Here is a 14702-nt window from a genome sequence, read left to right as displayed (position 1 = left end):
AGTAGCAACCCCCCAAAAGGTAAACTTCGGGACACAGGGTGGGTCTCTGGATTTCCCACATGTAGTTGCCGTTACGTTGGCCACCCAGTCATCGAGGGATCCTGTGAAAATAGCAGTGACTGCGGACATCCTTAAACTTCCTATTCATATCAGGTTCTGCTCATTCCTCCTCTGCCTGCAACATCTCCTGAATCTAATCTCTGCACTGTGCAGCATATGGGATCATAGTTCCCCAACTAGAGACCAAACCAGAGCCCCCTGCGTGGAAGCGCGGAGTCTTAACCACTGGACCGCCAGGGAAGTCCTCCTGAATCTATTCTTGCCTCTCTGTTCTCTTGGAAACCCTGTGGATACATTGTCCACTGGAGCTTAAACGATGGAGAGTCCACACTGGCGAAAACTCATTTCCATCTGCCTCCGCAAGCACACCTCCTGGATCCACCCCCTCACCTGTCTTTCTCCTTAGACTCTTCCCCGCCTCATTTCCCTGTAGTTTATCCCACACAGTGTGTCAGGGTGGGCTGAACCTCCCTTAAGAACCTCCAGGGACTGTCTAGTGCCCAATAAATTAATGGTCAGTGCCTTCCCCTGCATTCTTCCATCTTCCATCTTGAATAATAACTATCGTTGACTTGTTCTTTGGTCCATGCTAGATAGTAAACTACTTCACAACAAGGTTCTACTGTTCATTTTGTTGTTGGGTCACTAAGTCACGTCCAACTCTGTGACCCGTGGACTGTAGCCCGCCAGGCTCTTCTGTTCATGGGATTCTCCAGGCAAGAATACTGGAGTGTGGAGAAGGAAATGGCAACCCACTCCAGTATTCTCTCCTGGAGAATCCCATGGACAGAGGAGCCTGGCAGGCTACAGTCAGTGGGATTGAATAAAAAAAAAAAAAAAGAATACTGGAGTGGGTTGCCATTTCCTCCTTCAGGGGATCTTCCCGACCCAGGGATCAAACTTATATCTTCTGTATTGGTCAGGGGGATTCTTTACCACTGAGCCACAGGGAAGCCCAATTGTTCATTACAGCAGTAATTAACATTGTAATTCAACTATACTGCAATAAAAAAATAAAAAATATGATTCAACTGTTCATCATTTCAACAAATATTTATTAGGAACTTCTTTGGCACCAGACACTGTCCTGTATGCTGGGGATACACCAGAGAACCAAAGATCCCTCCCCTCAGGGAGCTTACATTCTACTTGGGGGGGGTGCGGTGAAGGGGAGACAGACAATAAACTATAAAACATAATAAATAAATAAGTAAATTATATAGTAAGTTAGAAGATACTTGCTATGTGAGCTTTAATTGCTTTGGAGTTCATCCACTTATCTGCATATAAAAATACTCAAATAGAGAACTCCCTGGCAGTGCAGTGGTTAGGACTCCATACTTTAGCTACTGAGGACATGGGTTCAATCCCTGGTTGGGGAACTAAGATCCTGTAAGCCATGCAATGTGGCTAAAGCAAACAATTTTTTTAAACTATTAGGTTCAGTTTGGATAGATAGGGCAAAATGCTGAGACTTTGGATGATGATGACATTTGATGCCCCCAGGTCTGGAAGGTCTGAACCCTAAGGACGGAGCAATTGATGGAGCAGGTGCTAACCTGCTAACCACCGGGCCTCGTCTAGAGCAGCAGAAGGCTGTTAACCTCAGACCAGACAGAGGAAAGCTCCACTTCACGGCTCTCAGGGAGGATGCTGGGTCAGTTCTCTGGTTTGGCCACCAGGGGTCATTTTACCCTTGTAAATCACTATCTGGAGGACTCAGGTAAACACAAAAGGCTTAGTAGGAACTAAAACACACAGTGGCACAGCCTGGGAAACTCTGACAGTCACACACAGACACACACACACACATGCGCACACACAGAAACATACAGCAGTGAGAAACAGAAATGCATGCAGGACATGGACATGAGCATGTCACCAATTCCCTTGTTAATCTCACTAATAATGTCAGGGTCTTAGGATGACATGGGGCTTCCCTGGTGGCTCAGAGGTTAAAGCGTCTGCCTGCAATGCAGGAGACCTGGGTTCTATCCCTGGGTCGGGAAGATCCCCTGGAGAAGGAAATGGCAACCCACTCCAGTATTCTTGCTTGGAGAATCCCATGGATGGAGGAGCCTGGTGGGCTGCAGTCCACGGGGTCCCAAAGGGTTGGACACAACTGAGCGACTTCACTTAGGACGACATAGTGCCAGCCCAGACTCCATTCAAGAAGGAAGGAAACAGTAGGTGGCTGGTAAATCAGACTTCCATTTCCTTACTTCCAGCTCACTAAGAGTAGTCATCCTGTTCCTGCCCTCCTGTCCATCATTCATCGGATTTACTTCCATGTAAACTTCTTGCCTGGCTCTTGTTCTGTTTCCTTTTCCCTGCCCAGAGAAACCCCCACCCCCACCTCCTCCTCAGTATTTGTGCAGCTCGTTCCACCCCCACCTCCCGCTGCAGCTCCAGGATCCCTAGATAGTGCTCCACTGGAGTAGAGCACCTACGCACCTTGCCCCCACCCCCACCCCCAGAAGCTGCAAGCCTTTCCGACTACAACTGGCAATTGACTTGAGCACAGCTTTTTCCCTGGCATTAATAAAAACAATGTATATAATAGCCTGGGAAGAAATTACACAAACTCTAATACTTCAGTACAGGTATAGTTCTAAAGCATGATCTGGGGATGGATTCTTTTAGAAAGTCTAAACTATTTTCATAATAATACGACTAAGCTGTTATTTGTCCTTTTCACTCATTCTCTCACAAGGAGATGATGGAATTTCCCAGAGGCTTCGTGACACTGTTGCTCTCACAGCTATTGGAATGTGTGCTTGCCTATTTCTGTTTTTAAAGTTATTCTTTTTTATTTCTAGTATGGTTAAGTATCAAAAGAACAAAGTATCAGCAAAAGTTCTTTGGAATGCTCCATGTTTAAGAGTGTAAAAGGGTCTGAGACCAACAAGTCTGAGAACTGTTACTTTAGAACAAGAATGTTCTCCTTATTGTATTATCGGTGAAGTAGCAGACGCCTGGTGAAGCGCCAGGTGGAGGGGGAAGAACCAAGGACCTAGAATGGAGGAGATCTTGAAGGGGGAAGGCAGGACCTAGAAAGGGGACTAGAGACCAAGAACTTGGAGGGAAAACTCCTCTAACTCAATTTTGCCCTGCCCGCAACTATCCATGCTGGGTGTCAGGTCTAAATTGTTTCAAGTCACTAGACAAGAAGGAAACCAATTCAGTGAGCAGCCAATACGCTTTTGTATTATTAATATTATGCCTCAGTGCTGGGCAGGGAGAGCCTCCTAAGACTCCCTAAGCCTGCTGTGGTCGGTCTAAAGGCAGGACACCCATCTTCCGCTCCATCTACCAGCTGTGGGCCGCGTTTCCTGCCCACCAAGGACATTTCATCCAGTCTCCTGCCTCTACATGGGCAGGTTCACAGCAACACTTTCTAGGGGCTGGGGAAGGGGTCCTCCCCTGCTCACCATCACCCCCAGTTAAAGACATTTCCAGCGGCGCTCTTCCTACCGCGCACCCCTGGGCCCCACACTTCGTTCTCTTCTGCATCCGGTAGCAGGAGCTGCCACTCCTAAGTCCCAGCGCCCACCCTACCGCTCCCCGGTGCACACCGCGGCGTGTCTGAGAGTACCAGAGGCGCGGGAGTGGGGGTGGGGGTGGGACCGTGCTCTGACACGAACGACTGTGCGTTCAGAAGGACGAATCCTCGTGGGATGGGGTGAAGGATGACCGGGGATCGGAGGGCTGGAGCTGCCCCTGGCTGGTTGTGGTCAGAGTAGAGGCGTGGGCAGTCTCGGTGAGCGGTTCAGCGAGCGCCTCCTGAGCCCCGTTGGCGGCCAAGGTCCTGTCCCGGAGCGGGGCTCTCAGGCCTCGCAGGGTGTTGCGGAAGCCCTCCGCGCTAAAGTAGTACACGAGGGGGTCGAGCACGCAGTTGGCACCGGCCAGCAGCACCATGACCATCAGCACCCCGCGCACCTTCTTGCGCGCCTCGGAGCTGGCGGGCACCACCTCGCCGCGTAGCAGCCCGTACACGGCCAGCGTGGCGTTGTAGGGCACGAAGCACAGCAGGAAGATGACCAGGCTCGCCAGCAGGAGGCGCACCGTCTTCCGCCGCCGCTGGCTCCGCGTGGCGTCGGGCCGCGCCAGGGTCCAGAAGACGCGGCCCGACGAGTAGACCACGGCCGCCAGGGGCAGCAGGAAGCCCAGCGCCTCGGCCAACAGCAAGAGCGGCAGTAGGCTGCCCTTCCACAACTTGTCGCTGAAGCTCTCGAAGCAGAGGGACACGTTGCGGCCGTCTCTGGCGCAGGACGAGGGCTGGTGCGCCAGGATGGTGGGCACGGCGAACACCAGGATGAGCGCCCACACGCCCAGGCAGAGCAGCCGCGCCACGCGAGGCCGCCGCAGGTGGCGCAGCCGCAGCGGGTGCACGATGGCGGCGTAGCGGTCCACGTTGATGAGCGTCAGGAAGATGCAGCTGCCGTACATGTTCATCTGAAAGACGGCGCCCGCCAGCTGGCACAAAAAGTCCGGGAAGGGCCAGTAGTGCCGCGCGTAGTAGGACAGGCGCAAGGGCAAGGAGAGGGTGAAGAGCAGGTCGCTGGCCGCCAGGTTGCACATGTACACGCTCACCACCGAATGCACGCGCAGCGCGCGCAGGAAGACCCAGAGGGCCAGCGCGTTGAGGGGGAGCCCGGCCGCCAGCACCACGCTGTAGACCACCAGATGCAAATGATGGATGGGCTGGTAGTCCGGGCACTCGGTGGGAAGAGACTTGGCCGAGGAGTTGGCTTGCATCGTGCCACTATGCTCCGAGGAGCTAGGCTGGGGGCATCAGGGGGCGCACCCACGTCCTAGCATCTCCAGTCTCTGGGGCCGGGGCCTGGGGGCTGCACAGAGAGCCCCAGAGCAAACGGAGGTTCAGCATGGGCGTGTGGGTTGTGGTTGCAAGGCAGCCGGCCTGGGGGAAGGTGGGGAGCAGTGGGATGCTTTTGGTCACAGCCTCATCGGCAGTGGAGACCTGAAACAGGAGGGAAGCCAGAAGTCAAGATTGGGCAAGGAAGGGCTGAAGACACAAATGTTATGGAGCTGAACTCCCTGGCCTCTTGAGACCTTTTTCAGCCTCAGACCTTTCCCTTACCTTCCTTCTGTGTCCAGAACAGCTTTCTGCAGCCATCTCCATGGCACAGTGTTAAATGCACAGACTCTGGAGTCAGACTTGCCTACGTATAAATCTGTGCCTTTGTCCTCGTGTGCCTTAGCCACTTCCCTGGTAGTCCAGTTACTAAGACTCAGAGCTCCCAACGCAGGGTTCAATCCCTGGTGAGGGAACTAGAGCCTACATGCTGCAACCAAGAGTTTGCATGCCACGACTAACACCCTGCACAGCCGAATAAATAAATATTTTTTTTAAAGGAAAGAAAACTGAATTAATATCTCTACCCCTCATTTTCCTTACCTGGAAAACAAAAGAAAGAAAGGAGAGGCGTTCCTACTTCACAAGGTCATTATACTCAACGAGTCAATATATATGAAATGCTTTGGTTACTGTTATCTGCTAATATCTCTTCCTTTCTTCCTTTCTTGTACAAATGCTTCCTGGGACTTTAGAAGGTTTCAGGCATGTTCAAAGCAGTGAACAAAACAAAGGCCTTGCCCCCACCTATTTTCCATTCCCCTGAAAGGAGACAGATGATAAAGTATTGGTAAATAGGTATTGGCCTCCTTGGGTGGATGGCTCAGGGGTAAAGAATCTACCTGCAATGCAGGAACCACAGCAGATGTGGTTCAATCGATGGGTCCAGAAGATCCTCTGGAGAAGGTAATGGCAACCCACTCCAGTATTCTTGCCTGGGAAATCCCATGGACAGAGGACCCTGGCAGGCTACGGTCCATAGCATCACAAAGAGCTGGACACAACTAAATGACTTAGCACACACACACGCACACAAATAGCTCTTATGTCAGGTGGTGAGAAGAACTGTGGAGCCCCTCCCCTGGCACCAGCCTGTTCTGCTTGTTCCCCATTATCTAAAGAATAAAGTTCAAACTCCCAAGTACAGGATGAAATCCCAGCCTCATCTCTGCTGTTGCTCCTGTGTGGGCTGGCTTTGTGGTCAGAGTGACCCAGTCCAGCTGGATGGTTTGACCTTGCTCACTCTCAGTTTTTTCATTTGTAAAATGGGGACAGTAATAGAATGGGGGTCCCATAGGCTGATGGCACACCTCAGCACAGTGCTGCCAGATGGGGAAGGCCTTGTGGGTTGAACTTCTCTGGGAGCTTCCCTGCAGAGTCTGACTTGGATGTTTCCTAGTGAGGGTTCTATGATGGGGGGAGACGGTGGTTTGCTCCTAAGGGCTTGAAGGGGGCGCTTAGCCCAGAGAAGGTGGCAGTGAGCCAGGAAGTACTGTGGGCTCTGATAAGACTGAGACTGCCGGAAAGGGCAGACCACAGCCGCTGCCATCCTCAGGCAAAAGCTGGCAGATGAAGGGTATGGCCAGAGGTAGTGGAGTCAGAAGACAGAACTTCATCTCAAGTCCTTCCTTAATGCCAGAAGGCCACAGAAGAGACCCCTCCATTGTGATCCCCACATGCTGTCTATTTTGTGTGTGTTGTAAAATATACAGAACTTATTAAAATTACCATTGCAACCATCTTTAAGACTACAATTCAGTGACATTAAGTACAATCGCAGTATTGTGTAACCATTGCCACTATTTCTGAAACTTTTTCATCATCCCAAACAACAGCTTTATACCCATTAAGCAATAACTGCTCATCCCCTTTCCCTCCCTCTCCTGGAAACCTCTATTCTACTTTCTGTCTGTGTAAATTTGCCTATTCTTGACCCCTCCTCTGAGTAGAAATGTAGAATTTCCATCCTTTTGTGTCTGGGTTATTTCACTTAGCTTAAAGTTTTCAAGGTCCCTCCATGCTATAGACTGTATCAGAGTTACAGTCTTTTATGGCTGAATAATATTTTCCTGAGCTTCCCAGGTGGGTCAGTGGTAAAGAACCTGCCTGCCAATGCAGGAGATGCAGGTTTGATTCCTGAGTCGGGAAGATCCCCTCCCTGGATGAAGAAATGGCAACCCACTCCAGTATTCTTGCCTGGAAAATCCCATGGACAGGGGAGCCTGGTGGGCTATAGTCCATGGAGTCTCAAAGAGTCGGACACAATTGAACAACTAAACAACAAAAACAAATATTTTCCCGTATAAACACCACATTTTGTTCATCCGTTCATTTGTTGATGGTGACTTGGGTTTTTCCATCTTTTGGATATTGTGGGTAATGGTAATGAAGATGGGTGGCCACGTGCCGACTTGGGGATCTTAAGGAAATAAATTATCTGAAGACCCTGAGCCATTATCCCAAAGTACTGAACCTACTCCTTTCAGTAGGAACCACTTAAAGCCTTACATGGAACAAAGTTGTAAACCTAATCGTCATACGTTTTCTAGTGTGTTTTTCGCTTGCTTGTTTGTTCTCCCTCCAACCAGCAGTTTAAGACTTGTAAGAAGCACAGCACAAGAATAAAGAAACATTTCTCCTACGAAATACCAATTTCATCAACGAAAATAATGTTGGATGGGTCTTAAACGTGCGGAAAAGCAAATAACACCAGTTCTCTTCCTAAAATGTGCCCACTTCCCATGATCCTTTGCTCCAGTCATGCCAAACTAGTGATAATTCTGCAAATACTTGACATCTTCAGGGCTCTGCCTCTCACATGCTGTCTCTTCAACCTGGAATGCCCTCTCTCCCCTTCTCTGACTGGTAAACTCAGCCACTTCTCAGGGCCCCATGTTGCCTTTCCTGACTCCCGCCCTCCCACCAAACAGGCATAGTCCCCTCTTTGGTGTCTCCCCAGCACTTTGGACGCACGTCAGCTTTTCCTACTCAGGCTGTCATGAGCTGTTCTTGGTCTGCTCCTCCCACTCACCCGTGAACTCCCTGAGGGAGGGCCTGTGGACTGTGACTTACTCATCTTTGTAGCCCCAGCCCCTCCCTCTATAAATGTTGAGTCAAAAATAATAGCTGCCTTACTGATCGCTCACCATCTCCCTGGGTGCCTTCTAAGTGCAAGCTCTAATCCTCCCAGCAGCCCTCGGAGGTCAGTGTTTCTCCTGATTTTTACTCAAAAGTGGTCAGTGAGGAGTGAAATCAGGACTCAAACCCAGGACGTCTCACCTCCGAAGTCCAAGCTGCCTCCAATAAGAATGGGTGGGTGGGTGTGAGCTGGATGCTGCACCTAACTTTTATTGCTGCCTAGATGAAATCTGTGCCCATAGGTGAACGCTTTTACTTCCTCCTTTGTCCAATTGAAATATGTACTGTTTAATAACCCACTTCCTTCTTTCTCCCACTTCAAACATTGGTACCACAGACTCATCTCTCACACACACAAATATGCCTCCTGATGATCTCCCCTTACCTACTGAATCAGTTTTCTGCTTTCAGCTCCTCAGGTCATGTCCTGTGTATTTGTCCCATTTCCCCAACCAGATGATAAGGTTCTAGGGTAGGGATTAGGCCTTTTACAGCTTTCTTCCCAAGCTCACTCACACTTCAGTCTTTCCACTTAGCAGGCCCTTGTGATATTCACCGGCTGCCTGGAAGGAAATCTTCCCTCTGCCCCCCATGTCCATCCAGCCTGTAATCCTGTTATAATATTTTATGTGTCATTCCAACCTCTTATCACATTCCTGACTATCTTTTCCGCATGTGCAACTCTGAAAAGCATGTCCCTTTGGAGAGCCTTGTTTGGAAACTGCTTGTGATAAAACTTCCGTAACAGTTTACGGCTGCAATTTTTGTTGCTGTTTAGTCCCTAAGTCATGTCTGGCTCTTTGCAACCCCATGGACTGTAGCCCGCCAGGCTTCTCTGTCCATGGGATTTCCCAGGCAAGAATGCTGGAGTGGGTTGTCATTTCCTCATCCAGGGAGGGGATCTTCCCAACACAGGGATCAAACCCAGAACTCCAGTATCTCCTGTATTGCAGGCAGATTGTTTACCACTGAGCCACCTGGGAAGCCCACAGCTACAATTACAGTAACATTTTATCACTCTTAACCATTCTTTGGAGAATCAATAGCTCCTTACAATTAGGATGAATGAATGAGTGAATGGATAATTCTCTTCCAAGAATACTAAATCTCTCAGCACTTCCCTCGTGGCTCACTGGTAAAGAGTCAGCCTGCAACGCAGGAGACACTAGAGACCTGGGTTCGATCCCTAGGTCAGAAAGATCCCCTGGAGGAGTAAATGGCAACTCCAATATTCTCGCCTGGAGAATCCCATGGACAGAGGAGCCTGGTGGGCTCCAGTCCATGCGGTGGCAGAGAGTTGAACAGGACTGAGTGACTACGCACACAGCACACAAGGCTCTCATCAACAACACTGCATGTTAATGAAACCACAATGTATTAGGTGAGCTGCTACTAAAAGGTGGAGTTAGGAATTCTTCAGAGATGCTCTCTCCTTCCTCCATTCCAAAGCCGAGAAGCCCTTGGGTTGATGTCTCAAAAAGCCACCCCTCTCTGACAGACTCACACAGAATGGCCTAAGCCAAGCATTGAGAGCTGCCAGGCTCCTGCCCTAGTCCCCCACCCCATCCGCTTGCTTCCCTGGGGCTCCCTGTCAGAGGAACTGAATGGGCACAGTGCCAGGCCAGATGGCAGAGATGGGAAAAACTGCCAAAAAGGAGGCAAACAGGAAATGGAAGACGGGCTCTAGGTATGGGGAAGGGGCAGCAAGCCCCTCTCCTCTGTCCTGCTGTCAGCAAGAGGTCAGGTTGGGGTGGGGGGCGGTAAAGCAAAGAAACAGCAGCAGCCCCAGAAGCACAGAGACACCAGGACTTCATTTCACCAGGGAGAAGGGGAACCTCGAGGCCCACACGGGCTCAGCAACCTCAGCATGCCCAGAGGTCACGTGAGCACACAGCTGCACTCATGTGCAAGGCCACAGGCAGGTAAGGGTGCACCAAAGGATGGGCACACAAGATTGCTAGTAACATACAGATCAGTGTGTAACACGTGTGTGTGTGCACGGAGCCTCAGACAGCCAAGCCAGGGGAGGAGGGCAGACCGAGCCCCCGTCTTCGGGACAACATCCTTAGATGGACAGACAGACGGGCAGCTTCAGGGGCACACACACAGGTGTGCAGATGGCCACAAGCAGATCCCTGCCCCAGGACACTGAGAGGCAAAGAGAGGCCTGGGGACTGCCCCTCCGGCATCCTCCCCCCACCGCCCCAACACCATGCACAGACCAGACTATGCGTGGTCATTCTCCTCCTCACCTTCTCCGTCTTTCAGCTTGCCATAAGCACACCCAGGGCCCAGATCCCTGTGTCCCTGGGACCTCTGGGACCGGCCCCACTGCCCTCTGAGCTGGGCTGGGCACCATGCTTTGCTGAGATAAGTCAGTGGGGCAGGGCTATTTTCTGCCTTGGCAGGAAGTGAGAATGGAGGATAAAAGTGGACAGAAGGCTAGATCATGATCTTTCCCTTCCTCTCCTCCACACAACTGGCCCGTGGCGTCCACCCTTCTGGCGCCTGACCAGGGATGCAGAGGGGAGCTGAACAGAACGGGGGTGGGTGATTTGGGACACTGATGGGGGCAGGGAGGAAAGACAGACAGCTCCAGCTTCCTCCTGTCTGCTACCCTCCCCATGGGCTTCCTGCCCCACTTCCCCCCTGCTCTCCCCGCCTCTCCGAACATCCACCAAAGGCCTTGCTCTCATCACCTCTTCACCTTCGGAATCTACACCCTTCAGAAATTTGGAAAGTGGGAATCTCCGGTCTCTTTATCCTTCTTGCCCCGGAAGACCAGCTCTGAATAGCTCTGACCTACTTTTAGATTTGGGCTGTCAAAAGCCCATCAGCGTGTCTCCCCACCCCCACCCTCACCACACACGCTGTGTAACCAGACCTTGTAGCTAACTGAACCCACTTCCTCTCTTGCCGCAACCTGGCAGCCAAGAGAAGATGCAACCTCTACCCACAGACACGTGTGATTGTGAAGACTCTTATGGCCTGTATGTTCAGATTTCCCAAACGGATGCAAACTGTACTGAGCATCCAGCAGAAGGATGATGAAAGCTTTAGGAAAATCTCTGTCCCAGGGCTGCTCTGAAACACAGATGAATCCTGCCCATCAGCTTGTCCTGGGTCTGGGAAGTTTGTGAAAGTGACTAATAGTTGCTCAATCTTGTCTGACTCTTTGCGACTCTAGGGACTATAGCCCGCCAGGCTCCTCAGTCCAGGGAAGTTTACAGGCAAGAATACTGGAGTGGGTTAGCTGTTCCCTTCTCCAGGGGATCTTCCTGATTCAGGGATCGAACCTGGGTCTCCCGCATTGCAGGCTGATTGGGGCAGTCTGTAAGGTGGGGATAGTACCAGGTAACCCAGTTGAGTGGATGGCTTCCTCCTGACCCAGGGGTCATGGTCTTCCCCTCCACGTGTCCTGTCTAACCTCCATCCTCCTTCCTCTGGTTCAGGCCTGCTCTGCTTTCTGCAGCCCAGATCCTGCTCCAGCCTCTCCCCACCCTTCCCCTCTTGGCCTCTCTTTCAGCTCTTCCAACATCATCCTCAGCTGCATCTTTTCCCTTTCTCTATTCTCATCCCATTTCTCCTTTCTAGGAAAAGGCCAAAAGTTCAATGACTAGTCGCCCGGTGAGTGGCTGTCACCTCCCCACCTGCATACATTTCTCCACCCTGCTGTCAAGAGCTGGAAAAACAGGAAACAAAGTCTCGATCACTCAGGACTCAAATGGGATCAACTCTCTGCAGCCCTGTGCTCTGGGTGGTCCTTGTTTTGGGACTTGGCTGGGTCCCACAGACTCAAAGAAACCTCGGGAAGCCTTTGGATTCATGGACCTGGCCCTGCCCTTGGGCAGCACTGAGTATGTGTGGTGTGGAGCCCTCAAGCCTCTGTGATCCCTCCCCGGGGGCCTGGGCTTGGGAGGCTTCTGAGCTGCTGGGGTGCATGCTGAGGGCACCAGACAGGGACACAGCCGGGCTCTACGGTCTCTGGGTGGCCAGGAGATGAAGCTCAAGGGTTGAAAGTTTCTGCTTCTGTCTCAACCCAACCCTTGCCTCCAGGTCCCCTTCGGCGACAACCTCAGATCACCCTGAAGGGACCAGAGATGCAACCTGATGGGAGGGCCCCTTCCCATCAGGGAGGCCCCCACAAACAGGGAACAGCCACCCTCAGTGGTGTGACACACAGGTGTCAGGGACACCGCTTTGATCCCTGATCTGGGAAGATCCCACATGCCTCATGGCAACTAAACCCCTGAGCTAAACTACTGAAGCTCCGTGCACCTAGAGCCCATGCTCTGAAACAAGAGAAGCCACCACAGTGATAAGCCCGTGTACCACAAGTAGAAAGAAGCCCCCACTCTCTGCAACTAGAGAAAAGCCCGGGTGGAGCAAAGAAAACTCAGCACAAACAAAAATATATACATAAATACATATTAAAACAAAAACAAAAGAAGGCCCTGCACACCCTCAAATATCACCCCCACCCTACCCTGTGCCCAGTATCTGAAATCTTATCCACTGCATGACACTCCTGGACCACATCCTACCAGACCTGGCAGGACACTGGAGACGTCTGGCCTCAACATCTTATAAAGAGAATGCCCTGGGTGAAGGCAGTGTCTCTCAGGCACCTCTAAGACATTGGATTTGGCTGGGAAGGTCCCTATGAGGGCAGGTCTGTGCCTTGAACCCGCTCTGGAGTTTAATCAGGTCAGGTTACTGTCACCTGCAGAGGCCTGGCTCCAGATGAGTGGGCGTTGGACATTGTCTTATCTGAGAATGGGAGAGGGTTGGAAACTATCCTCAGAGGGCCCTCTTTCCTCAGTGGCCCTGGGACCCCGAGTTTAGCGTGAGAGTAGGTGAAGGGGAAGACCCAGCCCCCAGAACAGACAGACCCAGGGGCTGGCTTCATGCTCCAGGGCACATCCTCTGTCTGCGGTCTGCCTGCCTGAGGTCGTCCCTTTGAGCTCTTTATTCAGAAAGATTTCTCCAGGCCCAGGGCCCCCTCTCACCTCCACTCCCACCCACGTCCCCCAATTCTAAAGGAGGGGTGCTGTCCTTGTGCCCCTGTGAGGTTCAATCCCACCTGTGAGGCCCCCTTACCTGTGCTCGTCGGTGTGGCTCGCAGCTCTCCCGAGCTGGCTTCTGCCTGCTCTGCGCCAGGCCGGGCTGGTAGGACCTGCTCCCGGCAGTGGGACACACCCACCTCAGCAGATCTCAGCAGATCCCGGCACCCTGCACGCACCCGCACCCAACCCCAAGACAGCGGGCAGGGAGAGAGACAGAGGAGGAAGCCGTGACCTCAGTGCCTTCACAGTTTGGCCAGAGAAGAAACCCCAGCAGAATGTCACTTAATGCAGCCCCAACCCTCACCCACTAATGCCCTCACCACCACCCATCCCTCTCACACCCCTTGTAGTTTCCGGGAAGCCTAGCTGTCACACCCAGTACTGCAGATTCCAAATTACTAACCCCCAGCCTCTTGCTGTCCTGCCGGTTCCCCCTGGCTGTCTCGTCTGTTCTGGGTTCCAGCAGATGGTTTTGCTCTTGTCACAGGTGGCTTATACCTCCCTCTGTGTGTTTGTGGGGGAGGGGGAGCAGGACTCAGACGACAACCCCTAGTCTCTGTAGCCTGGGCTGAGCCCCTTGTCTTCCAGATCAATAGGGCCAGGCATGTTGTCTGCGCTCTGTGCAAAAAAAAAAAAAAAAACAAAAAAACAAGCTTTGAGCCCTAGGTGAAAAAGGACATTGTGGTTGAATGAGCATGGGAAACACTAAGTCGAACAGGTTTCTCTATTACAGGGTTTCTCAGGGTCTTAAAAGCTTGACCACATGTTGATAATAAAAGCTGGGTTATGGGGGCATTGAGGGTGCATTGTGAGTGTGTTAGTTGCTCAGTCTTGTCTGACTCTTTGCAATCCTATGGACTGTAGCCCACCAGGCTCCTCCTTCCATGGGACTCTCCAGGAAAGAATACTGGAGTGGGTAACCATTCCCTTCTCCAGAGGGTCTTTCAGCCCAGGGGTTGAAACTGGGTCTCCTGCGTTGCAGGAAGATTCTTCACCTTCTGAACCACCAGGGTTGCGTTATTCTGTATTTGTGTATGCTTGAGCTTTTCCATAACGTTTTCTGTTAAATGCTATATAGTTATCTCCACGTGTGTGTTTCCAGAATATGTTTTGGGAGATCCGTTATTTTTTTTTTGTTTGAAAGATTTTTTTTTTTTAACGTGGATCATTTTTATAAGGTTTTATTGAATTTGTTACAATATTGTTTCTGTTTTTTATGTTTTTGGTTTTTGTGGCATGTTGAGATCTTAGCTTCCCAAACAGGGCTCAAATCCATACCCCCTGCCACTGGAAGGCAAAGTCTTAATCATTGAACAGCAAGGGAAGTCTCCCAGGTTATTTTTTTTTAACTTTTTAAAAAAGTTGATATGTTGTATTTTCATTTTTATTCAGTTCAAGAAATTTTCTTTTTCATTTTTTTGGCTACATGGCATGTGGGATCTCGTTTTTCCAACCAGGGATCAAACCTGCGCCCCCTGCATTGGAAGCATGGAGTCTTAACCACTCGACCACCCGCTAAGTCCTGATTCCCACGTTATTAAAGGCTGATGCTGGAGTCACAT

General features: G+C 51.2%; 1 protein-coding gene across 6 annotated transcripts; it reads right to left on the bottom strand.

The window, feature by feature from the left end:
- Positions 1-1098: 1098 nt before the first annotated feature.
- On the bottom strand, positions 1099-13740 carry LPAR5 (lysophosphatidic acid receptor 5). Of its 6 annotated transcripts, XM_061418115.1 has the most exons (3): positions 5779-10317; positions 5480-5698; positions 1099-5041 (listed from the first exon to the last, which is right to left on the bottom strand). In XM_061418115.1, exon 3 carries the CDS (start codon positions 4816-4818, stop codon positions 3715-3717), a length of 1104 nt encoding a protein of 367 aa, XP_061274099.1. In that variant the 5' UTR covers positions 4819-5041; positions 5480-5698; positions 5779-10317; the 3' UTR covers positions 1099-3714. The 6 variants fall into 6 exon arrangements, with proteins under 6 accessions (XP_061274099.1, XP_061274097.1, XP_061274102.1 ...); XM_061418113.1 differs by lacking the exons at positions 5480-5698; positions 5779-10317 and adding an exon at positions 13175-13740; XM_061418118.1 differs by lacking the exons at positions 5480-5698; positions 5779-10317 and adding an exon at positions 10327-13133.
- Positions 13741-14702: the final 962 nt, after the last annotated feature.

The sequence above is a fragment of the Bos javanicus genome, chromosome 5, assembly GCF_032452875.1.
Source record: "Bos javanicus breed banteng chromosome 5, ARS-OSU_banteng_1.0, whole genome shotgun sequence".
NCBI classification, from domain to species: domain Eukaryota; kingdom Metazoa; phylum Chordata; class Mammalia; order Artiodactyla; family Bovidae; genus Bos; species Bos javanicus.
Note: the sequence above shows the minus strand (reverse complement) of the source record. Positions and strands in the feature narration are given on the sequence as shown.

What these genes read in the sequence shown, in the direction of transcription:
- LPAR5 (XM_061418113.1), bottom strand. Translation starts at nt 4,818, where the DNA reads ATGCAAGCCAACTCCTCGGCCAAGTCTCTTCCCACCGAGTGCCCGGAC.